The following is a 26,756-nucleotide window of genomic DNA, read 5'->3' as shown; positions in this document are numbered from 1 at the left end:
GAAATAACATTGTGAGCAAAATGATTCATCATATCACGTTAGTAAATTATTTTTGTAAAGGGTTTAGCCTTAGATTTGAGCATTTGAGGCCTCCATTTAATTCGTGTTACTTACTCCTGTTGGTGCAACAATGTTATTATGATGTTAAAAAAACATTTGAAGTCATTAAGCTACCATATTATTTGATTTAGATTGGGAAGATGTATCAAAAAACATTTCAATAAAAATATATACACTACCGTTCAAAAGTTTGGGGTCACTTAGAAATGTCCTTGTTTTTGAAGGAAATGCACATTAAAGTCCATTAAAATAACATAACATTTATCAGAAATACAGTGTAGACATTGTTAATGTTGTAAATGACTATTGTAGCTGGAAACGGCTTATGTTTAATGGAATATCTACATTTATTTTATTAAACATTTTTATTTCACTTTTATTTAACCAGGTAGGCTAGTTGAGAACAAGTTCTCATTTACAACTGCGGCCAGCATCCCGGAGTCGCCTCTTCACTGTTGACGTTGAGACTGGTGTTTTGCGGGTACTATTTAATGAAGCTGCCAGTTAACCTGTCTGGGCTAGGGGGCAGTATTGAGAATTTTGGAAAAAATATGTTCCCATTTTTAACTGCCTCCTACACCAACTCAGAAGCTAGAATATGCATATTAATGTTCAGGTTTGGATAGAAAACACTCTGAATTTTCTAAAACTGTTTGAATGGTGTCTGTGAGTATAACAGAACTCCTATGGCAGGCAAAAACCTGACAAGGTTTCAAGCAGGAAGTACCCTGTCTGACAAGGAGTCGTGCGTCTTGCATCTTTTTATTGAAAAGTAAGGATCTTAGCTGTAACGTGACAATTCCCAGGGCTCCAATAGGCTCTCAGAACCCGCGAAAAACCTGAAGGTTTACGAGGGAGCCTCAGGCTGAAACACATTATCACCTTTTGTAAGTGTCGACTCAGAGGACCTTTGAATGAGGCGCGTGCACGAGTCGCTCCTGAGGAGAAATTTTATTCGGCTGTTTAGGCTCAATGCATACTCCCGGTCGGAATATTATCACTAATCTACGAGTTGAATGGCATAAAAATTGGTTTTAAACAGCGGTTGACATGCTTCGAAGTACGGTAATGGAATATTTAGACATTTTTGACACGCCAATGCGCCATGCGCGAGACCGTGAAGAAGCATTCTAGAACTCACGAACAAAACGTCGCTGTTTGGATATAACGATGGATTATTTGGGACCAAACCAACATTTGTTATTGAAGTAGAAGTCCTGGCAGTGTATTCTGATGAAGAACAAGCAAGGTAAGAACATTTTTCTTATAGGAAATGTGATTTTGGTGGAGGCTGACCTGGGTGGGTATCTAAATAGCTAGCCCTGTAATGCCGGGCTATGTACTTAGATTATTGCAAAATGTGCTTCATCCGAAAAGCTATTTTAAAATCGGACATATCGAGTGCATAGAGGAGTAATGTATCTATAATTCTTAAAATAATTGTTATGCTTTTTGTGAACGTTTATCGTGAGTAATTTAGCAAACTGTTAGTAAATTCTCCGGAAGTTTGCGGGGGTTATGCTTTTTCTGAACGTCACATGCTAATGCAAAAAGCTGTTTTTTTATATAAATATGAACTTGATTGAACAGACATGCATGTATTGTATAACACAATGTCCTAGGTGTGTCATCTGATGAAGATCATCAAAGGTTAGTGCTGCATTTAGCTGTGGTTTGGGTTTATGTGACATGATATGCTAGCTTGAAAAATGGCTGTATGATTTTTTCTGGCTGGGCACTCTGCTGACATAATCTAATGTTTTGCTTTCGTTGTAAAGCCTTTTTGAAATCGGACAGTGGGGTTAGATTAACGAGATTCTTGTCTTTAAATAGCTGTAAAATAGTCATATGTTTGAGAAATTGAAGTAATAGTATTTCTAACGATTCAAAAATCGCGCCACTGGAATTTCAGTAGCTGTTACGTAGGTGGGACGAAATCGTCCCACATACCCGAGAGAGGTTTTAAGGACTTGTGAGGTGTCTGTTTCTCAAACTAGACACTAATGTACTTGTCCTCTTGCTCAGTTGTGTACCGGGGCCTACCACTCATCTTTATATTCTGGTTAGAGACAGTTTACACTGTTCTGTGAAGGGAGTAGTACACAGTGTTGTACAAGATCTTCAGTTTCTTGGCAATTTCCCGCATGGAATATCCTTCATTTCTCAGAACAAGAATAGACTACGAGTTTCAGAAGAAAGTACTTTGTTTCTGGCCATTTTGAGCCTGTAATCAAACCCACAAATGCTGATGCTCCAGATTGTAAGGGGTGCGTACTGGCGGCAGAGAAGTCAGACGCAAGAGAGCAAAAACGGTGTTTCCAAACGGTGCAGTTTAATAAGAAAAAAACCCACCAGAAAACAGAACAATCAAATAACATACCCCGACGCACACCAGGACAGACGTGCACAAGCACTTACAATACACAATCACCGACAAGTACATAAGGGGGAACAGAGGGTTAAATACACAACATGTAATTGATGGGATTGGAACCAGGTGTGATGGAAGACAAGACAAAACCAAAGGAAAATGAAAAGAGGATCAGCGATGGCTAGAAGGTCGGTGACTTCGACCACCGAACGCCGCCCAAACAAGGAGAGGGACCAACTTCGGCGGAAGTCTTGACAGTACCCCCCCGATGCGCGGCTTCAGCAGCGCGTCGACACCGGCCTCGGGAACGACCCGGAGGGCGAGGCGCAGGGCGATCCGGACGACGACAGTGGAACTCCTGCAGCATAGATGGGTCCAACACGTCCTCGACCGGAACCCAGCACCTCTCCTCTGGGCCGTACCCCTCCCACTCCTCGAGATACTGAAGGCCCCTCGCCCGGTGCCTCAAATCCAGTATGGAGCAAATGGAGTACGCCGGGGCCCCCCTGATGTCCAGAGGGGGCGGAGGAACCTCCCGCACCTCAGACTCCTGGAGCGGGCCAGCCACCACCGGCCTGAGGAGAGACACATGGAACAAGGGGTTAATACGGTAATTGGGTGGAAGCTGTAACCTATAACAAACCTCATTCACTCTCCTCAGACTTTAAATGGCCCCACAAACCGCGGACCCAGCTTCCGCCAGGGCAGGCGGAGGGGCAGGTTTCAGGTCGAGAGCCAGACCCGAAACCTGCCCCTCCAGTGCGAACATCGGGGTCTAACTGCGGTGGCGATCTGCATTCCTCTTTTGGCGCATCACGGCCTGCAGAAGGTGGACAAGGACGGCTTCCCATGTCTCCTCCGCACGGCTGAACCAGTCGTCCACCGCAGGAACCTCGGTCTGACCCTGATGCCAAGGCGCCAGAACCGGCTGGTACCCCAGTACGCACTGGAAGGGAGAGAGGTTAGTGGAGGAGTGGCGGAGCGAGTTCTGTTCCATCTCGGCCCAGGGCACGAACACCGCCCACTCCCTTGGCCGGTCCTGGCAATAGGACCGCAGAAACCTACCCAGATCCTGGTTCACTCTCTCCACCTGCCCATTACTCTCGGGGTGAAACCCTGAAGTAAGACTGATCGAGACCCCCAGACGTTCCATGAACGCCTTCCAGACCCTAGACGTGAACTGGGGACCCCGATCAGACACTATATCCTCAGACACTATATCCCCGTAGTGCCGGAAGACGTGTGTAAACAAGGCCTCCGCAGTCTGTAGGGCCGTAGGGAGACCGGGCAGAGGGAGGAGACAACAGGACTTAGAGAAACAATCCACAACGACCAGGATCACGGTGTTACCCTGTGAGAGTGGAAGATCAGTCAGCCTGCCAGCTTAGTGGAGTCTGCCACTAGCACAGTCAGTGTAGTCAGCTCAGCTATCCCCATTGAGACCGTGTCTGTGCCTTGAGCTAGGTTGGGCAAAACTAAACATGGCGGTGTTCGCCTTAGCAATCTCACTAGAATAAAGACCTCCTCCATTCCTGCCATTAATGAAAGAGATCGTGATACCTCACATCTCAAAATAGGGCTACTTAATGTTAGATCCCTCACTTCAAAGGCAGTTACAGTCAATGAACTAATCACTGATCATAATCTTGATGTGATTGGCCTGACTGAAACATGGCTTAAGCCTGATGAATTTACTGTGTTAAATGAGGCCTCACCTCCTGGTTACACTTGTGACCATATCCCCCGTGCATCTCGCAAAGGCGGAGGTGTTGCTAACATTTACGATAGCAAATTTTAATTTACAAAAAAAAAACAACGACGTTATCGTCTTTTGAGCTTCTAGTCATGTCATCTATGCAGCCTACTCAATCACTTTTTATAGCTACTGTTTACAGGCCTCCTGGGCCATATACAGCGTTCCTCCCTGAGTTCCCTGAATTCCTATCGGACATTGTAGTCATAGCAGATAATATCCTAATTTTTGGTGACTTTAATATTCACATGGAAAAGTCCACAGACCCACTCCAAAAGGCTTTCGGAGCCATCATCAACTCAGTGGGTTTTGTCCAACATGTCTCTGGACCTACTCACTGCCACAGTCATACTCTGGACCTAGTTTTGTCCCGTGGAATAAATGTTGTGGATCTTAATGTTTTTCCTCATAATCCTGGACTATCGGACCACCATTTTATTATGTTTGCAATCGCAACAAATAATCTGCTCAGACCCCAACCAAGGAGCATCAAAAGTCGTGCTATAAATTCTCAGACAACCCAAAGATTCCTTGATGCCCTTCCAGACTCCCTCTGCCTACCCAAGGACATCAGAGGACAAAAATCAGTTAACCACCTAGCTGAGGAACTCAATTAACTTTTTACCCTAGATGCAGTTGCAATCCTAAAAACTAAAAACATTTGTCATAAGAAACTAGCTCCCTGGTATACAGAAAATACACAAGCTCTGAAGCAAGCTCCCAGAAAATTGGAATGGAAATGGCGCCACACCAAACTGGAAGTCTTCCGACTAGCTTGGAAAGACAGTACCGTGCAGTATCGAAGAGCCCTCACTGCTGCTCGATCATCCTATTTTTCCAACTTAATTGAGGAAAATAAGAACAATCCAAAATGTATTTTTGATACTGTCATAAAGCTAACTAAAAAGCAGCATTCCCCAAGAGAGGATGGCTTTCACTTCAGCAGTAATAAATTCATGAACTTCTTTGAGGAAAAGATCATGATCATTAGAAAGCAAATTACGAACTCCTCTTTAAATCTGCGTATTCCTCCAAAGCTCCGTTGTCCTGAGTCTGCACAACTCTGCCAGGACCTAGGATCAAGGGAGACACTAAAGTGTTTTAGTACTATATCTCTTGACACAATGATGAAAATAATCATGGCCTCTAAACCTTCAAGCTGCATACTGGACCCTATTCCCTCCTATGTTGAACATAATAAACGGCTCTCTATCCACCGGATGTGTACCAAACTCAATAAAAGTGGCAGTAATAAAGCCTCTCTGGAAAAAGCCAAACATTGACCCAGAAAATATAAAAAACTATCGGCCTATATCGAACCTTCCATTCCTCTCTAAATTTTAGAAAAAGCTGTTGCGCAGCAACTCACTGCTTTCCTGAAGACAAACAATGTATACGAAACGCTTCAGTCTGGTTTTAGACCCCATCATAGCACTGAGACTGCACTTGTGAAGGTGGTAAATGACCTTTTAATGATGTCAGACCGAGGCTCTGCATCTGTCCTCGTGCTCCTAGATCTTAGTGCTGCTTTTGATACCATCGATCACCACATTCTTTTGGAGAGATTGGAAACCAAAATTGTTCTACACGGACAAGTTCTGGCCTGGTTTAGATCTTATCTGTCGGAAAGATATCAGTTTATCTCTGTGAATGGTTTGTCCTCTGACAAAGCAATTGTAAATTTCGGAGTTCCTCAAGGTTCGGTTTTACGGCCAACTATTGTTTTCACTATATATTTTACCTCTTGGGGATGTCATTCGAAAACATAATGTTAAATTTCACTGCTATGCGGATGACACACAGCTGTACATTTCAATGAAACATGGTGAAGCCCCAAAATTGCCCTCGCTAGAAGCCTGTGTTTCAGACATAAGGAAGTGGATGGCTGCAAACTTTCTACTTTTAAACTCGGACAAAACAGAGATGCTTGTTCTAGGTCCCAAGAAACAAAGAGATCTTCTGTTAAATCTGACAATTAATCTTGATGGTTGTACAGTCGCCTCAAATAAAACTGTGAAGGACCTCAGCATTACTCTGGACCCTGATCTCTCTTTTGAAGAACATATCAAGACTGTTTTAAGGGCAGCTTTTTTCCATCTACGTAACATTGCAAAAATCAGAAACTTTCTGTCCACAAATGATGCAGAAAAATGTATCCATGCGTTTGTTACTTCTAGGTTGGACTACTGCAATGCTCTACTTTCCGGCTACCCGGATAAAGCACTAAATAAACTTCAGTTAGTGCTAAATACAGCTGCTAGAATCCTGACTAGAACCAAAAAATGTGATCATATTACTCCAGTGTTAGCCTCCCTACACTGGCTTCCTGTTAAGGCAAGGGCTGATTTCAAGGTTTTACTGCTAACCTACAAAGCATTTCATGGGCTCGCTCCTACCTATCTTTCCGATTTGGTCCTGCCGTACATACCTACACGTACACTACGGTCACAAGACGCAGGCCTCCTAATTGTCCCCAGAATTTTAAGCAAATAGCTGGAGGCAGGGCTTTCTCCTATAGAGCTCCATTTTTATGGAATAGTCTGCCTACCCATGTGAGAGATGTAGACTCGATCTCAACCTTTAAGTCTTTACTGAAGACTCATCTCTTCAGTGGGTCCTATGATTGAGTGTAGTCTGGCCCAGGAGTGTGAAGGTGAACAGAAAGGCTCTGGAGCAACGAACCGCGCTTTCTGTCTCTGCCTGGCCGGTTCCCCTCTCTCCACTGGGATTCTCTGCCTCTAACCCTATTACAGGGGCTGAGTCACTGGCTTATTGGTGTTCTTCCATGCCATCCCTAGGAGGGGTGTGTCACTTGAGTGGGTTGAGTCACTGACGTGGTCTTCCTGTCTGGGTTGGCGCCCCCCCTTGGGTTGTGCCGTGGCGGAGATCTTTGTGGGCTATACTCGGCCTTGTCTCAGGATGGTAAGTTGGTGGATGAAGATATCCCTCTAGTGGTGTGGGGGCTGTGCTTTGGCAAAGTGGGTGGGGTTATATCCTTCCTGTTTGGCCCTGTCCGGGGGTATCGTCGGATGGGGCCACAGTGTCTCCTGACCCCTCCTGTCTCAGCCTCCAGTATTTATGCTGCAGTAGTTTATGTGTCGTGGGGCTAGGGTCAGTCTGTTATATCTGGAGTATTTCTCCTGTCTTATCCGGTGTCCTGTGTGAATTTAAGTATGCTCTCTCTAATTCTCTCTTTTTCTCTTTCTTTCTTTCTCTCGGAGGACCTGAGCCTTAGGACCATGCCTCAGGACTACCTGATATGATGACTCCTTACTGTCCCCAGTCCACCTGGCCGTGCTGCTGCTCCAGTTTCAACTGTTCTGCCTGCGGCTATGGAACCCTGACCTGTTCACCGGACGTGCTACCTATCTCAGACCTGCTGTTTTGAACTCTCTAGAGACAGCAGGAGCGGTAGAGATACTCTCAATGATCGGCTATGAAAAGCCAACTGACATGTACTCTTGAGGTGCTGACTTGTTGCACCCTCGACAACTGTGATTATTATTATTTGACCATGCTGGTCATTTATGAACATTTGAACATCTTGGCCATGTTCTGTTATAATCTCCACCCGGCACAGCCAGAAGAGGACTGGCCACCCCTCATAGCCTGGTTCCTCTCTAGGTTTCTTCCTAGGTTTTGACCTTTCTAGGGAGTTTTTCCTAGCCACCGTGCTTCTACACCTGCATTGCTTGCTGTTTGGGGTTTTAGGCTGGGTTTCTGTACAGCACTTTGAGATATCAGCTGATGTAAGAAGGGCTATATAAATACCTTTGATTTGATTTGATCAGTCAGAAAATCCACCGACAGGTGCGACCAAGGCCGCTGTGGAACGGGTAAGGGGTGTAGCTTACCTCTGGGTAGGTGCCTCGAAGCCTTACACTGGGCACTCACCGAGCAGGAGGAAACATAAACCCTCACGCCCTTAGCCAAGGTAGGCCACCAGTACCTCCCGCTCAAACAGCGCACTGTCCGACCAATCCCAGGATGACCAGAGGAGGGTGACGTGTGGGCCCAATAGATCAACCGATCACGAACAGCAGACGGGACGTACAGACGCCCAGCGGGACACTGGACTGGAGTGGGCTCTGCACGTAACGCCTGCTCAATGTCCGTGTCCAGCTCCCACACAGCGCCACCAGGCCGGAGGCGGGGAGTATGGGAGTGGGATCCATGGGCCGCTCCTCTGTGTCATACAGCCTGGACAATGCGTCTCCCTTAACGTTCTGGGAGCCTGGTCTGTAGGAAAGGGTAAACACAAAACGGGTGAAAAACATGGCCCACCTTGCCTGGTGAGGGTTCAATCTCCTCGCTGCCCGGATGTATTCCAGATTGCGGTGGTCAGTCCAGATGAGAAAAGGGTGTCTAGCCCCCTCAAGCCAATGTCTCTACGCCTTCAAGGCCTTGATGACAGCCAACAGCTCCCGGTCCCCTACATCATAGCTTTGCTCCGCCGGGCTGAGCTTCTTCGAGAAGAAGGCACAGGGGCAGAGCTTCGGTGGCATACCCGAACGCTGAGAGAGCACCGCTCCTATCCCAGCCTCGGACGCGTCCACCTCCACTATGAACGCCAAAGAAGGATCTGGATGGGCCAGCATGGGAGCCGAGGTAAACAGAGCCCTCAGGTGACTAAAAGCCCTGTCCGCCTCAGCTGACCACTGCAAGCGTACCGGGCCCCCCTTCAGCAGTGAGGTAATGGGAGCCGCTACCTGACCAAACCCCGGATAAACCTCCAGTAGTAGTTGGCAAACCCTAAGAACCGCTGCACTTCCTTTACTGTGGTGGGAGTCGGCCAATTACACACGGCTGTAACGCGGTCACTCTCCATCTCCACCCCTGAGGTGGGAAATGCGATACCCTAGGAAAGAGACGGACTGTTGGAAGAACAGCCACCTCTTAGCCTTGACGTACAGGTCATGCTCCAACAGGCGACCAAGCACCCTGCGCACCAGGGACACATGCTCGGTGCATGTAGCGGAGTATATCAAAATGTCATCAATATACACCACCACACCCTGCCCATGCAGGTCCCTGAAAATCTCGTCTACAAAGGCTTGGAAGACTGATGGCGCATTCATCAATCCGTACAGCATGACGAGGTACTTATAGTGCCCTGAGGTGGTACTGAAAGCCGTCTTCCACTTGTCTCCCTCCTGGATACGCACCAGGTTGTAAGTGCTCCTGAGATCTAGTTTGGTGAAGAAGCGCGCCCCGTGCATTGACTCTATCGCTGTGGCTATGAGCGGTAGTGGGTAACTATACCTCACAGTGATCTGATTCAGACCCCAATAGTCACTACACGGGCGCAGACCTCCCTGCTTCTTCTTCACAAAAAAGAAACTCGAGGAGGCGGGTGAAGTGGAGGACCGAATGTACCCCTGACGCAGGGATTCGGAGACATATATTTCCATAGCCTCCGTCTCTGCCTGTGAGAGGGGATACACATAACTCCTGGGAAGTGCATCTACCAGGAGATTTATCGCACAATCGCCCCGTCGATGAGGTGGTAATTGAGTCGCCTTCTTTTTAGAGAAGGCGAGAGCCAAATCTGCATATTCTGGGGGAATGCGCACGGTGGAGACCTGGTCTGGACTCTCAACCGTAGTAGCACCAACGGAAACCCCTAAACACCTACCTGTGCACTCTCGCGACCACCCCGTGAGAACCCTCTGTGGCCAAGAAGCAGTGGGGTTATGACACGCTAACCAGGGTAGGCCCAGCACCACGGGAAACGCAGGAGAGTCAACAAGGAAGAGACTAATTCCCTCCTTGTGACCCCCCTGTGTCACCATGCCCAAAGGAGCGGTGACCTCCCTAATCAACCCTGACCCTAATGGTCGACTATCTAAGGCGTGAACGGGGAAAGGCACAGCCACGGGAACAATGGGGATCCCTAAACTATAGGCTAACGCTCTATCAATAAAATTCCCAGCCGCGCCTGAATCGACGAGCGCCTTATGCTGGGAATGCGCAACAGAGGGCTCTGGGTGAGAATGGTGCTGGCTCACCTGGGGTGACGCCAGAGCACCCTGCCTGCTGCCTCGATCCCCAGAGGAACCAACCCGGCACCGACAGGCAGTGTGACCTCTGCGGCCACAGATGGTGCACGAGCTGGAACCCCTTCCGGTCTCCCTGTGCACCGCCCCTCCCAGCTCCATGGGTATCGGAGAGGGGGTGCGGGAGGATGGAGCCATCAGACCCCGATCAGAACGTCCGTGGGTAGCCAGCAGGTTGTCCAGCCAGATGGACATGTCCACCAGCTAGTCGAAAGTGAGGGTGGTGTCTCTGCAGGCCAACTCCCGACAGACGTCCTCGCGCAGACTGCAACGGTAATGGACGATCAGGGCCCTGTCGCTCCATCCCGCGCCGGCAGCCAGGGTTCTAAACTCCAGGGCGAACTCCTGGGCGCTTCTCGTCTTCTGCCTCATATGGAAGAGGCACTCACCCGCCACTCTACCCTCGGGCGGGTTGTCGAAGACTGCCCGGATACGGCGGGTGAACTCCTCAAACTGGTCCAACGCCGCATCTCCCTCTCTCCACACGGCGTTGGCCCACTCCAGGACTTTCCCGGTGAGGCACGAGACGAGGGCGGACACCCTCTCACGGCCCGATGGAGCCGGGTGGACGGTGGCCAGGTATAGGTCCAGTTGAAGAAGGAACCCCTGGCAGTTCGCAGCCTTTCCGGCGTATTCCTGGGGCAGGGAGAGACGAATCCCACTAGAACCAGGAGGAAGAGGGGTGCTCAGAGGAGACCCCGGTTGTGCTGGTGGAGGCGCTGGAAGAACTCCCTGTCTCTCCCAGCGGTCCATAGTCTAGACAACGCGGTCCATGTCAGTGCCAAGATGGTAGAGCATTGCTGTGTGCTCCCGGACGCGCTCCTCCACCCCTATACCCGGGGTGCCTGCTCCTGCTGACTCCATAGTCGGGTCGGTGATTCTGTAAGGGGTGCGTATTGGCGGCAGAGAAGTCAGACGCAGGAGAGCAAAAACTGTTTTTCCAAACGGCGCAGTTTAATAACAAAAAAAACCACCGGAAAACAGAACAATCAAATAATGGGTACATACCCCGACGCACACCAGGACAGACGTGCACAAGCACTTACAATAAACAATCACCGACAAGGACATGAGGGGGAACAGAGGATTAAATACACAACATGTAATTGATGGGATTGGAACCAGGTGTGATGGAAGACAAGACAAAACCAAAGGAAAATGAAAAGAGGATCAGCGATGGCAAGAAGGTCGGTGACTTCGACCACCGAATGCCGCCCGAACAAGGAGAGGGACCAACTTCGGCGGAAGTCGTGACACAGATACTCAACTAGTCTAAAGACGGCCAGTTTTATTTCTTCTTTAATCAGGACAACAGTTTTAAGCTGTGCTAACATAATTGCAAAAGGGTTTTGTAATGATCAATTAGCCTTTTAAAATGATAAACTTGGATTAGCTAACACAACGTGCCATTGGAACACAGGAGTGATGATTGCTGATAATGGGCCTGATAATGGCAGTATAAATAATTTTTTTTATCCCAAAATGCCATGCCCAAATACCACCATAATTGAACCATCCTGCCCACACACTTTATAATTGATTCTGCTTAATGTAAAGTGTCTAGTTAGTATGTCATATCTAAAATGTGGCATGGGGACTAAAATAATGAAATGATGCGTTAACTATACTCTAGTCCAAGAGAAAACAGGAGAGCAGCTCAGTGGACAAACTGTGGACAGTGCAGATAGAAATGCACTGGGAAATGAAGGCAAAAGTATGATGCACAGATATGGACTATTGTTGTTGTCCATTTGTAATATGACAATAATAAAACTATCTATTCCTTCAAGTATGCTTACTGGATCTTTATTTTGAATAAATAACAGTACATGACGAAGACAAAGTTAAATGTATCTTTTATTTAAAAAAAAAAAGTAAATATTCTTAAAAGCTGTGACAAACCTGTGCTTGGTGGAAATATTTCTAACAATGTTAAGTCGCATGAATGTTTTATATATTAGAGCTACACGTGGACTTCCTTCGTATAAAATAAGACATACATTTATATTGGCAATTTTCAGTCTTTAATTACATTTTATTATCACCCCAATAAATCATTTTCATATTGGAATGTAGCCACATTTGTTTCCACATAATATTGTTGCCAGAACTATGTATCTACATGGTAATTATATAGGTATATTATATAGGCAGGTACATTGCAACCGCAGTGTAGGTACACATTGCTATTTATGGTAGGTCTACAACTGTTACAACTGTTACCTCTTTAACAGTTTTTATAAACATACATTTGCTCAAATTGACTGTTAAAACCACAGAGATATGCAATACTGTAATTACACTGTACGTACCTATATATCGTACATACACAGTTGAAATTGCATGTTATTCGAAGTGGGAACCTTTTGATTCAATTGAGCTTCCTTGTTGATTGTCAAGCATGACATTTATTTAGAAAGTCTCATGGAGTCAAATCCTCTACTAAAAAAAACTGAGTTATCTCAAATTGTGATTCAATGACTCATTATGAAAGGCACTCTGTGTCGAAATGACCTGACTAACTGTTTGTTGCAGATCGTTGACTGGAAATTCTGTGCAGGATCAAGAGGCACTCTGGCACACATACAGACATGTTAAGCAACAATTCCCCTGCCAATATGACCAAACAACACTGCCAATGATTTCGTGAAAATATCCCTTTTGCGTCCAAAAGCATTATTGCTTTATTCCCATTGGACAGAGGTTGCCGAGCAACTCTCCGATGAGGGTTGACGTGATCATACATTTCCATTCGTTAAGGATGCCATTAGATTACTACACACTGCAAACTGTTCCATCACAGTCCTCACCAAATCACTATACTTGTAACCCAATAAATCACACTTCTCCAATAAGCTTGACTGTTTTAAGTGCCTTTGTCTCTCTTCTAATATTGGTTAACCCAGAACTAAAATCTCACGTAATTTGGTCAGAAGCTCATAGTCCGTCCAATAGAGATTCTCTCTCTTCAAGAAAACTGAAACAGATATGTCTCTTTTCAAAGACAATTGGTATTTATATTGACATCACATTGCATTACTGTACGTTTCTTTTCAACTACATAAATGAAAAGCTCTCCAAACAAACAAAATCAGTGATCTTAAAGGGGATATGATGTGATTGTGAACCTCACTTGGCAACTATGGTAAAAGTTAAAAGGGCAAGTGTGATCTCAAACACTGGTAATTTCTCTGCAGGAAAACACATCTTGACTAGACTAATGTTGAGCGATTTCACAACGATTTCAATGTGACGAGAACTCATTCTCCTATTACAGTGCAATACGTATATTTAGCAAAGGATGAGTAAGAAAGAGTTGTGTTCAATTTAAGTCACGTTATGCTCTTACAATGTTATCATTAGCCAGTGATGCATAAAGTGACTATATCGTGGCCTGGTTATTTCACCCTCCTGCTCCTCCAGTATGTGCTGTGTGTGTGTGTTGGTTTTCACTGCAATTATCCAATGGTTTCTTCTCCAAGAAAGGACTACACGCTTTGAGCTAAAACAAAACAATTTCACCCAGTCCAGTGCTCAACCAGCAGATCAGACAATATACATTCAATCCCAATTTATACAGCCATCCATTTGAATGAAAACTAGCCAACACAGGACAAGGACCATGAATGGGAAACCCTTGCAGGGAGTATGTGGATATCTCTATTAGATCCAAGCAGTACAGAGAGTGTTAGGCCTTGTGAGGGTCTGGGAGGGAGTAAGAGGGCTGAATAGGATGAAAGTGCCCCTAGCCACTGATCTAAGGCCAGTTTTGCCTTTTATCCTCTAATGGATAATATGAGATATGGGGACGGGTAAACTGATTTAAGATCTGTGCCTAAGAGGAATTTGTAACTGGAACTTAGAAGGCATAGGGTCCCACGATGATGGTGAGCCGGAGCAGAGAGCTGGAGCGGTAGTTGAGGACATTGTTGTGGGTGACCATCTCCAGGTCAACCACGTGCTCTCGCGGTCCGGTCAGCGGCTTGGTCATCACCAGCATGGCACTGACGTTACTGGAGCGCTGGTAGGTTAAAAGGATTATTTAGGTTAGCATGTTCTGAGGATGCTAACAAGGGTCCTACCACTACCATTATTTTACACACATTGAGGTTAATACTAATGTACAAATCTGGGGTCGCTGACCCTCCAGGCCCACAAAACATGCTTCCATCCAACCATTTTTATGCGAGTAAAGTACCTGTTGGATAAAACAATGCACACCACGTCTGATGGAAACAGCAATTGTCAATAAACATTACTAAAATGTTGATAGAACAAAATACGCTAGACCGGGGTGAATCATTTCTGTCAGTGAAATAGATAATGCGACAAATGGCAGTGAAAACCCTTTTTTTTGCGCATTTTTTGCACAAGACGCTATGTTGTATGGTCCTTCTACTACAACTTGGAAAAACATGCACAGTTTATTAGGCTGCAGATTAGATAAGTATTGGTACATTTTACAGAGTGGTGAAAGTTCAGAGTGACGAGCTTGATGCTCCTTTACAAAAGCTGAAGAACATACGCACATCCAGGTACTTTCCGCAGGTGCTGGAGTTGTAGGCAAACTCAAGGAAAACAGAAAGGAAAACGCCACAGTTTATTAGGCTACAGGGTTTTCCCCATGTAAGACAGACCACAAGGACATTTCAACATGTAAATAACATTGGTGGACATGCAGGTAATCAGGCCCTTGATCTTAAATCTTTGTCCTGTGCGGGGATGGGTAAATGAGTTGCATTTGTACATTAAGCTGCATCAATGTTATTTAAATGTTGAAATGTCCCCTTGTGGTCTGTTTTATATAGGGAAAACCCTTAGAAGCCTTAAGACACGCATCAGTGAGCAGCACAGAAATATACGGACAGGTGAGACAAAAAATCTGGTTGCTGCTCATTTTGAACAAGCTGGACATCCTATTAGTTCTCTGAGATTTATTGGAATATAAATGGTCAATATGTCACACAGGGGAGGGGACATTGAGAGGAGTTTGACTTTTATAGTTTCAATATGTCTAAATTGTGTTGTTTTTTAATCCTAATTGAATATTTTATGTGTATTCATATTACTGTAAATATTGATCACATTCCCTGTGCATGATCATATATTTTAATACATTGAATGTTAATATTGTGAAACTACATTTTTTACCTCCTGTTTCAGGAAGTGATGTCACTGAGTACTGCCCCTATATATATATATATATATATTAGATAAGTATTGGTATATATATATATATAGGACCTCCCACCACCACCTGGGATATGGATGCCTGATGAAGACCTAAGGGTCGAAACGTTGTTGTAAATAAATATCACCTGGGAGCATGAGCAGCAGTGTGTAGCGTTTCCCTTTCTGTTTTCCTTGATGCTCCTTTCCAATAAATATCGAGGGTCTTCATTTGTATGCTGGTGACATGATGATCGGTGCTTGGCTGCCAATTGACAAATAAAAATGATCTCGCGCTTATCCATAATCTCATCATGTATCCTCTGCACTATGTGCAGTATCTACGAGCTGGCTGTTAAAAAGTCTGCGATTGTGCCAACACTATCGACAAAGTTCAAAGTGGGATGGAAACACAGAACTGTTTTTTATTCTGTAAATTAAAAGGTACACGACAAAGTACCTTTTTATGTGCACTATGTCATTATGCACAGCTTTTTAGTTGCAAGAAGTCAGTTTGATGGAAACACACCACTGCCGGTAAAATTAGCATAATTGTTGGTACGAATATTAGAATATTAACTTCAAACCTACCTATAAACTATTTTTTAGGTATCCAATAATAATGATGTAAGTGGGAAATGTGTGTGAGCTATCCATTTAAGGGTAAGGGATAGCAATCAGGGGAAGTCAAAAGATTATTTCATTAAAGGGACTGTCCACTCAAAATCCAATCTCACAAGATATTCCCTAAATAGCAAAGGGCGCCCAAAACATCTGAAACCAACAGCTACTTTAAATAAGTGTTTAAATGACACAGTAGACGAGAGATCATTCAATTACGCTACCAAAAAGCAAGTGACAAATGCTGACACCATCTGACATGATGGTAACGTTAATGCCTGGTGAGTGACTGAAACATCTCTGGGCTCACCCTGAGGAAGAACTCCCCTCCCTCGTTGCCAGACTTGACCCTGAAAGTATTGTGCATGTTAGGGTAGATGCTCGTTGCCTGGATCTGGAAGATGTCGGCTGGGACCGAGCGCTCCGACGAGATGCTCATGTACTTGTAGACGATGGACGGCGGCAGGCCTAGGCAAATTGTGAGCGACTGGCAGCTGCAACGCCTACAGACATGCAGAGACAGAGAGAACCATTGGATGTGGTCATGTTAGCAGATACTTTTATACATGTGGCATATACGTGGTCATTTTAGCAGACACTTTATCAATCTGGTCCTTGTGGTTTTGTCTACAGTATGTGTTTTTTTTAGCTAGCACTTTTATTGATGTGGTCCATGTGGTTTGTGTAAATGGTCATTTTAGCACTTTAATACATGTGGTTTTAGCTATGAGGTCATTTTAGCTGACACTTTTATCCATGTGGTCCCTGCTGTCTGTAACTCCCCACCAATGTGTGTAACTTAAGTCGTAGCCTACATACTGACTGAAAAGTGGGAAAAATAACACTACTTATACTGCCTGGCTGCCTCCTGCTTATATTTGAAATGATGTAATCTTAACCTTACAACAGACAAATTAGTTTACATCATGCCGATCATGTCCTCCTAATTTTGGGGAATGTTTTAGAATTAACGGGAAGGTTGAGTGAGGGAGCAGCGGGGGAGCAGCAGCTGTGTAAATGTTTTTGTTGTTGCATAAAGTAACACATGCGTAAAGTTGTTTAGCGCACGGGCAAAGGTATCCTCAAAATCAAATCAAATGTTATTCGTCAGATGCTTCGTAAACAACAGGTGTAGACTAACAGTGAAATAATTAATTCCCAACAATGCAGAGAGAAAGAAAATATAGAAACAATAGAAAAGTAATAACACGTAATAATAAAAGTAATAATAAAACACACAATGACTAAGGATAACTTGGCTATATACACGGGGTACCAGTACCGAGTCGATGTGCAGGGGTACGAGGTAACTGAGGTAGATATGTACATATAACTAGGAATAACGTGACTAGGCAACAGGATAAATAAGAAACATTAGCAGCAGAGTACAGTGCCTTCAGAAAGTATTCATACTCATTGACTTATTCAAAATGTGTTGTTTTACAGGCCGAATTCAAAATGGATTCAATTGATTATTTTCCTCTCACCCACCTACACCCAATACCCCATAATGACAAAGTGAAAGCATGTTTTTAGAAATGTTTGCAAATTTATTGAAAATGAAACACAGAAATATCTCATTTACACAAGTATTTACACCCCTGAGTCAATACTTTGTAAAAACCCCTTTGGCATTGATTACAGCTGGGCAAGTCTCCAAGAGCTTTCCACACTTGGATTCTGCACCATCTGCCCATTATTCTTTTCAAAAATATTTTTTAAGCTCTGTCAAATTGGTTGTTGATCGTTTCCTAGACAAGCATTTTCAGGTCTTGCCATAGATTAAAGTATAAACTTAAGTCAAAACTGTAAGTCGGCCACTCAGGAACATTCACTGTCTTCTTGGTAAGCAACTTTAGTATAGATCTGGCCTTGTGTTTCGGTTATTGTTTTGCTGGAAGGGGGTGTCTGGTGGAAAGCAGACTGAACAAGGTTTTCCTCTAAGATTTTGCCTGTGCTTAGCGCCAATCCATTTTTTTTTAATCCTGAAACTCCCCAGTCCTTAATGATTACAAACATACCCATAACATGATGCAGACACCACTATGCTTGAAAATATGGAGAGTGGTACTCAGTAATGTGTTGTATTGGGTTTGGATTTGCCCCAAAAATAACACATTGTATACATTTTTTATTCTGTACAGGTTTCCTTCTTTTCACTCTGTGAACAAGGTTATTATTATGGAGTAACTACAATGTTGTTGATCCATCCTCAGTTTTCTCCTATCACAGCAATTAAACTCTGCAGCTGTTTTAAAGTCACTATTGGCCTCATGGTAAAATCCCTGAGCGGTTTACTTCCTCTACGGCAACTGAGTTAGGAAGGACGCCTGTATCTTTGTAGTGACTGGGTGTACTGATACACCATCCAAAGTGTAATTAATAACTTCACCATGCTCAAAGGGACATTCAATGTCTGCTTCTTTTTTTACACATCTATAAATAGGAACACCTCCCTGGTCTTTGTGGTTGAATCTGTGTTTGAAATGCACTGCTTGACTGAGGGACATTACAGATAAATGTATGTGTGGAATACAGAGACGAGGTAGTCATTCAAAAATCATGTTAAACACTATTATTGCATACAGAGTGAGTCCATGCAATGTATTATGTGACTTGCACATTTTTACTCCTTAACATGCTGTCACGTCCTGACCAGTAAAGGGGTTATTTGTTCTTATAGTTTGGTCAGGACGTGGCAGGGGGTATTTGTTTTATGTGGTTCAGGGTGTGTTTGAGTGTGTTCATGTAGAGGGGTATTTGATTTATTAGTCCGGGTTTTTTTGGTTAGTTCTATGTCTGTGCTAGGGTATTGTATTTCTATGTTTAGGTAATGGGGATTGGGGCCTTCAATTGGAGGCAGCTGTCTATCGTTGCCTCTGATTGAAGGTCATATATATAGGAGTGTGTTTGTTTTGGGGTTTGTGGGAGATTGTTTTGTCGTCAGTTTATCGTTTTTCGTGTTTGTTTTGGATAAATAAAAATGAGCATTCACGTACCCGCTCCATCTATTACGACGACCGTGACAGAATCTCCCACCAACCACGGACCAAGCAGCGGAGGAAGGAGCAACAGGTGGACTATCGGGAGTCGTGGACCTGGGAGGAGATTAAAGCCGGAGTGGGCCCATGGAGGAAGGTGAAAGAGGACCGGGAAATGTTACAGGGGTACACGGTTGGCGTTCAAACCTGAGAGGCAGCCCCAATAAAAAAAAATTGGGGGGGCACACGGGTAGTTTGGCTGGGCGAGGATTAAGCCCCAAGCCAAATCCCCGTGCTTTTTTGAGGCAAACTATGACTGGACAGGTCCCGTGCTTCGTGGTAATGCGTACTGTGGCGAGGCCAAGTATTTTCAGGCCGGTGTGCGCAGTGCCAGCGCCCTGCATTTGCCAGGGGGAAGTGGGCATCCAGCCAGTAAGGGTGGAGCCAGTGCTGCGCTCAAGACCGCCAATGCATCTTAACGGTCCAGTGTATCCTGTTCCCGCTCCTCGCACTAGCCTTGAAGTGCGTGTCTCCAGTCTGATACCTCCAGTACCAGCCCCACGCACTAGGCTTCCAGTGCATCAGCCCAGTCCAGTACGTCCTGTTCCTGCTCCCCGCACTAGCCCTGAGGTGCGTGTCCCCAGTCTGGTACCTCCACTACCAGCCCCACGCATCAGGCTTCCAATGCATCAGCCCAGTCCAGTACGTCCTGTTCCTGCTCCTCGCACTAGCCCCGTGGTGCGTGTGCTTAGTCTGGTGCGCCCTAAGCCAGCCCCATGCACCAGGCTTCCAGTGCGTCAGCCCAGTCCAGTACGTCCTGTTCCCGCTCCTCGCACTAGCCTTGGGGTGCGTGTCCCTAGTCTGATACCTCCAGTACCAGCCCCACGCACTAGGCTTCCAGTGCATCAGCCCAGTCCAGTACGTCCTGTTCCTGCTCCCCGCACTAGCCCTGAGGTGCGTGTCCCCAGTCTGGTACCTCCACTACCAGCCCCACGCATCAGGCTTCCAGAGCGTCAACCCAGTTCCGAGCTTCCGATGACAGTGCCTCGTCCAGAGGGTCCGGTAACAGTGCCTCGTCCAGAACTTCCCGCAACAGTGCCTCGTCCAGAACTTCCGGCAACAGTGCCTCGTCCAGAACTTCCGGCAACAGTGCCTTGTCCAGACTGTCCGGAAACAAGAGAGACGGCCCACTGTCCGGAACCAAGAGAGACAGCCCACTGTCCGGAACCAGGAGAGACGGCCCACTGTCCGGAACCAAGAGAGACGACCCACTGTCCGGAACCAAGAGAGACGGCCCACTGTCCGGTACCAAGAGAGACGGCCCACTGTCCGGAACCAAGAGAGACGACCCACAGTCCGGAACCAAGAGAGACGGCCCACAGTCCGGAACCAAGAGAGACGGCCCACTGTCCGGAGCTCCCAGAGTCGTCCCACAGTCCGGAGCTCCCAGAGTCGTCCCACAGTCCGGAGCTCCCAGAGTCATCCCACAGTCCGGAGCTCCCAGAGTCGTCCCACAGTCCGGAGCTCCCAGAGTCGTCCCACAGTCCGGGGCTCCCAGAGTACAGTCCAGGGTCCTCAGTGACAGGCTTCAGGCAGAGGTATTCAGTGGGGGTGGACTGGTCAGGTAGGGGACTAAGGCCTGAGCCTAAGCCACCTCCACTGTAGGAGGTTTGGGGAGGGGGGGTGTAGCACGGGAGCCGTCGGTGACGGCAGCCACCCTCCCTTCCCTCCCTTTAGTTTAGGGGTTTATTTTTTGGGTATTTTTGTTTTCAGGTGCATCCGGGGTATGCACCTGGGGGGGGGGGGGGGGGGGGGGGGGGGGGTACTGTCACGCCCTGACCAGTAAAGGGGTTATTTGTTCTTATAGTTTGGTCAGGACGTGGCAGGGGGTATTTGTTTTATGTGGTTCGGGGTGTGTTTGAGTATGTGTTCATGTAGAGGGGTATTTGATTTATTAGTCCAGGGTTTTTTGGTTAGTTCTATGTCTGTGCTAGGGTATTGTATTTCTATGTTTAGGTAATGGGGATTGGGGCCTTCAATTGGAGGCAGCTGTCTATCGTTGCCTCTGATTGAAGGTCCCATATTTAGGAGTGTGTTTGTGGGAGATTGTTTCTTGTATTGCCTACAAGACTGTTTTGTCGTCAGTTTATCGTTTTTCGTGTTTGTTTTGGATAAATAAAAATGAGCATTCACGTACCCGCTGCGCCTTGGTCCATCTATTACGACGACCGTGACACATGCAGTATTTAGGCTTGCCATAACAAAGGCATTGAATACTTATTGACTCAAGACATTTCAGCTTTTTATTTGTAATTAATTTGCAAAAATGTGGAAAAACATAATTCCACTTTGACATTATGGGCTATTGTGTGTAAGCCACTGACCCAAACATCTCAATTTAATCTCAGGTTCTAACATAACAAAATGTGGAAAAAGTCAAGGGGTGTGAATACTTTCTGAAGGCACTGTATGTGATGGGTCAAAAAAAGGGGCAATGCAGATAGTCCGGGTAGCTATTTGGTTAACTATTTAACTAACTACTTAGCAGTCGTATGGCTTGAGGTAGAAGCTGTTCAGGGTCCTGTTGGTTCCAGACTCCGTTTCCTGTAGTCCACGATCAGCTCTTTTGTCTTGCTGACATTGATTTGAACCTGGGTCTCCTGCACCCCACAAGACTGTGTTAGCCCACTAAGACTTCAGGTCCCAGTCAAGTTCACTCATGTGATTATCATCATGGATTTCACCAGACCATACTCACCCCTCTCCTGTCTTCACATAGGGCTCGTGGCAAGGGTTCCTGGGGTAGCAGCGGAAACCACCAAAGTAGTTCCAACACATCTCGTCCTCGCGGCAGTTGTTTCCTGTTTCACACTCATCTATGTCTGTTAATTGAGAGAAAATGTAGTTACTGAGAGAAAATGTTGTCAATGGTCATTTCAATAAGAAAATAACTTTAAAAAGCTTATGAGCTAAGTACAACGGTCTTTTCGTTTTTGTAAACAAGATGAAGGAAAAAGGAAACCGCACACTGCTCGATAGTATCACTGATATTTATTAAGCTTACGTATCGGCCTCACGGCCTTCGTCAGAGCTTTTGTGAATTTTCCTATATGCAAAAAATGTTGTTGTCACGGCTGTTCAAAGGATCGGACCAAAATGCAGCGTGTTCGTAGTTCCACATATTTTATTTACCGTGAAACTAAATGCAATACACTAAATACTTGAATACACAAAAACAACAAACCGTGACGCAGAGAGAAAACACACTACTCAAAAATTAATCACCCACAAAAACAGGTGAGACAAACATCAACTTAAATATGACCTCCAATTATTGACAACGACAACCGGCTGCCTCTAATTGGAGATCATACCAAACAAAACCAACATAGAAACACAAAACTAGAAACTGAACATAGAAATACAAAACATAGACAAACACCCCCTGTCACGCCCTGACCTACTCTACCATAGAAAATAACAACTTACTATGGTCAGGACGTGACAGTACCCCCCCCCCAAAGGTGCGGACTCCAACCGCACCTACATAAAACAAATACCCCCCCCCCAACAACAAAAACCAAAGGGAGGGTAGGGTGGGTGACAAAAGTCTATGGCGGCTCTAGTGTTACACCCAGAACCTTCCTCTCTCTCCGATCCTCCAGCAACGGAGGTGGCTCCAGCTCAGGGCGTAACCCCCGTTACGCCCGCAGATCCATCCGCTTCTGTAACACCGGCCTGTGGATCATTATCAGAGGAATCGGACTGTAAATCATTACCGGAAGCTCTGTGCTGCAGACCACCGCTTGAGGTTCTGGGCTGCAGGCCGCCGCTGAAGGCTCTGGGCTGCAGGCCGCCGCCGAAGGCTCCGGGCTGGGGAGCGTCGCCGGAGGCTCCGGACTGGAGGCCGTCTCAGTAGGTTCCGGACTAAAAAACGCCGCCGGATGCTCTGGACGGGGAACTGTCGCCGGAAGCTCTGGACGGGGAACTGTCGCCGGAAGCTCTGGACTGGGAATGTGCACTGGAATCCTGATGTGTGGTACTGGCATGGGTGGCGCCAGACTGGTAACCCCCACCTCAGGACGAGTGCAGGGAGCAGGAACAAGACACTCCGGACTTGGCATGCGCACTGGAGGTCTGATGCGTGGGACTGGCCTAGGTGGTGCCAGACTGGTAACACGCACCTCAGGGTGAGTGCGGGGAGCAGGAACAGGATGTACCGGACTATGGAGGGGAACTGGAGACCAGGCATGCTGAGCAGGCCTACTCCTTCCTGGCTGAATGATCATCTTCGCCCTACACTGGTGAGGAGCTTGCACCGACCGCACCGGGCTATGAGTGTGTATGGGCGATATAGTGCGCATCACACCATAACCCATTGCTCGTTCATCCACTCACTCCTCAGCACGCCCGCTCTGCAGTGCTCTCAATGCCAGTACCTCTCTCCGGAATCTTGCGTCGAGCTCCGCGCTTGACTCCTTGACTGGCTCCGGTTCACTCCACGGCTCTCTCCGATAAGCACGGGAAGTTAGATCAGGTCTCCCCCCTGACATCGCCAAACTCCCCGTATGCCCCCCAAAAAACTATTTTGGGGGGGGGCTGCCTCTCAGCCTTGCCTCTCGGTGCATATAGCGCCTCGTAGTATCGTCGCTCCCTTTTTGCTGCTTTGATTTCCTCCCTCGGGCGACGATACTCCCCAGCCTGCCTCCAGGGTCCTTTCCCATCCAAAATCTCCTCCCAAGTCCATTCCTCCAGCTGCTCCTTACCACGCTGCTTGGTCCTTTTTTGGTGGGTGATTTGCTGTTCAAAGGATCGGACCAAAATGCAGCGTGTTCATAATTCCACATATTTTATTTACCGTGAAACTAAATGCAATACACTAAATACTTGAATACACAAAAACAACAAACCGTGACGCAGAGAGAAAACACAATACTCAAATTAATCACCCACAAAAACAGGTGGGACAAACATCAACTTAAATATGACCTCCAATTAGAGACAACGACAACCGGCTGCCTCTAATTGGAGATCATACCAAACAAAACCAATATAGAAATACAAAACTAGAAACTGAACATAGAAATACAAAACAGACAAACACCCCCTGTCACGCCCTGACCTACTCTACCATAGAAAATAACAACTTACTATGGTCAGGACGTGACAGTCGTCAATATATCGATACCACTTCAGGATTTTATTTATTATTTCCTAAAGGACTTAATGATGAAATGCCTATGTATGTTATGTTGTGAATTTGAACAAGAATTATGTGCCTATTTAAGATTACTCTGATGTTTTTCGTATGATGTACCCAATGATTAATGAAAACTTGCTATGTCCTCATTGTGGTTTTATGGATGTGTTTAATGCGTCTTATTTATACACTTTTGTAGTGTTTGTGAAATGCATATTGTTATGTTTGGTAGCACTTATTTACTTTTCCTTTGCCTCCAACCCCTTTCCATGCGTGGAACGGATGTGGGTGGTGCTAGGTCTACATAGAGGTGCTGTTTTCAGAAAATTCACAAAAGCTCTGATGAAGGCCGCGAGGCCGATACGTAAGCTTATTAAATATCAGTGATACTATCAAGAGCAGTGTGCGGTTTCCTTTTTCCTTCATCCTGTTTCAACTGTTGCCATGCACCTGCAGAAAGATTGCTCAGATGTGCGAGTGCCTTTTGAGTCTTTGTAAACAAGCAATGCGTAGCTTAAAACTACATTTCAAACTATCATGTCTATCTCATGGACTGTTAGTTAATCAATCAAGTGTCTATACTGACTTTATACCAAGATACAACTAAAAACCTAGGCCTAAAGCCAATGAGTTATCATTGGGGATTCAGGTTAAAGGTATTAAGATTCGTTATTATGATGTACGACTTCCTGCTGGTGTAAGAGAGGGCTAGATATTTTACTAGTTGAAACAGGCCTATTTACCTTGGCACATTCGGTTGCCTTGGAGCTGGTATCCCTCGGGACAGGTACAGACATACCCTCCGGGCTGATTCACACACTGCCACTGGCACATGTAACTCGAGAAGGCGCATTCATCAATATCTACGAATAGATAAATATTACACAGTCAACCCTTAAAGGGAGTCTGACAGAAACTTCTCAGGAAAGAAAATATTGCGTGTGAGCGGGGGGATTGTAAAATTGTAGCAGTATACATTATCATTAAGGTACTGAAAATTATACATTGAGTATACCTAGGAACACCTTCCTAATATTGAGTTGCAGTACCTTGGCAGGAGGCTTGGTTGGAGGCTAGCTCATAACCCTGCTCACACTGGCAGATGAAGGAGCCCATGATGTTGTAGCACTGGTGTTGACAGGGGTTGCTCCCCTCACACTCGTTCACATCTGCAAGACAAGGAGGGACTAATAAATGAAAGAGAAATTGCAGAAAGGCAGAGCGGAAGTGGAGAAAGTCATCCATTATGATATTCTGAGAGAACAACTTGGCATTTACATTACCAGTCAAAAGTTTGGACACACCTACTCATTCAGGGGTTTTTCTTTATTCTTACTATTTTTCTACATTGTAGAATAATAGTGAAGACATCAAAACTATGAAATAACCCATATGGAATCATGTAGTAACCAAAAAAGTGTTAAACAAATCAAAATATATTTTATATTTGAGATTCTTCAAAGTAGCCACCCTTTGCCTTGATGACAACTTTGCACACTCTTGGCATTCTCTCAAACAGCTTCACCTGGAATGCTTTTCCAACATTCTTGAAGGAGTTCCCACATATGCTGAGCACTTCTTGGCTGCTTTTCCTTCACTCTGCAGTCCAATCCCAAACCATCTCAATTGGGTTGAGGTCGGGTGATTGTGGAGGCCAGGCCATCTGATGCAGCACTCCATCACTCTCCTTCTTGGTCAAATAGCCCTTACACAGCCTGGAGGTGTGTTGGGTCATTGTCCTGTTGAAAAACAAATGATAGTCCCACTAAGCGCAAACCAGATGGGATGGCGTATCGCTGCAGAATGCTGTGGTAGCTATGTTGGTTAAGTGTGCCTTGAATTTGAACTAAATCACTGACAGTGTCACCAGCAAAGCACCCCCACACCATCACACCTCCTCCTTCATGCTTCACAGTGGGAACCACACATGCGGAGATCAACCGTTCACCTACTCTGCGTCTCACAAAGACATGGCGGTTGAGACCAAACATCTCAAATTTGGACTCATTAGACCAAAGGATAGATTTGCACCGGTCTAATGTCCATTACTCGTGTTTATTGTCCCAAGCAAGTCTCTTCTTTTAATTAGTGTCCTTTAGTAGTGGTTTCTTTACAGCAATTTGACCATGAAGGCCTGATTCACTCAGTCTCCTCTGAACAGTTGATGTTGAGATGTGTCTGTTACTTGAACTCCTCTCCTTTTCCGGTTCAAGCACTGGATAGTCAACCCCTGGGATCTGGCACAATCAGACACATCACAGCACCACTCACTATCACCGTAGGACCCCGGCACCAAGAAAGCCCTCCCTTCCTCATCATCGAGGCACCCCTACACAAAGTCATCCTCATCCTCCCGTGGCTCCAAAGTCACGTCTCCACCATCTCCTGGTCGAGGATGGAGATCACTGCCTGGGCACACGGATGTCGAAATACCTGCTTTCCCTTACCCTGTGGTTCCACGTCAGTCGAGAGTCATGTGGTTGCCCTCCAGGCCAACATCCCAGAGGTTTACCAGGATCTCCGGTTGGTTTGCTCCAAGACCTGT

The 26,756-nt window shown here is 45.9% G+C and overlaps 1 protein-coding gene across 1 annotated transcript in view; it reads right to left on the bottom strand.

Annotated features, from left to right (window-relative positions):
- Positions 1-12,087: 12,087 nt before the first annotated feature.
- Positions 12,088-26,756, bottom strand: part of LOC115208478 (EGF-containing fibulin-like extracellular matrix protein 1) — a 32,981-nt gene continuing 18,312 nt past the window's right edge. Inside the window, exons 5-9 of the mRNA XM_029776561.1 lie at positions 25,261-25,380; positions 24,955-25,074; positions 21,770-21,893; positions 16,341-16,533; positions 12,088-14,261 (exon numbers count right to left, since the gene is read on the bottom strand). Of these exons, the coding sequence (XP_029632421.1) occupies positions 14,100-14,261; positions 16,341-16,533; positions 21,770-21,893; positions 24,955-25,074; positions 25,261-25,380 (719 nt within the window). The 3' untranslated portion in view covers positions 12,088-14,099. The remainder of the gene's footprint in view (positions 14,262-16,340; positions 16,534-21,769; positions 21,894-24,954; positions 25,075-25,260; positions 25,381-26,756) is intronic.

Source organism: Salmo trutta, chromosome 14 (assembly GCF_901001165.1).
Source record: "Salmo trutta chromosome 14, fSalTru1.1, whole genome shotgun sequence".
Taxonomy (NCBI): domain Eukaryota; kingdom Metazoa; phylum Chordata; class Actinopteri; order Salmoniformes; family Salmonidae; genus Salmo; species Salmo trutta.
This window is presented reverse-complemented; position numbering and strand designations above follow the sequence as displayed.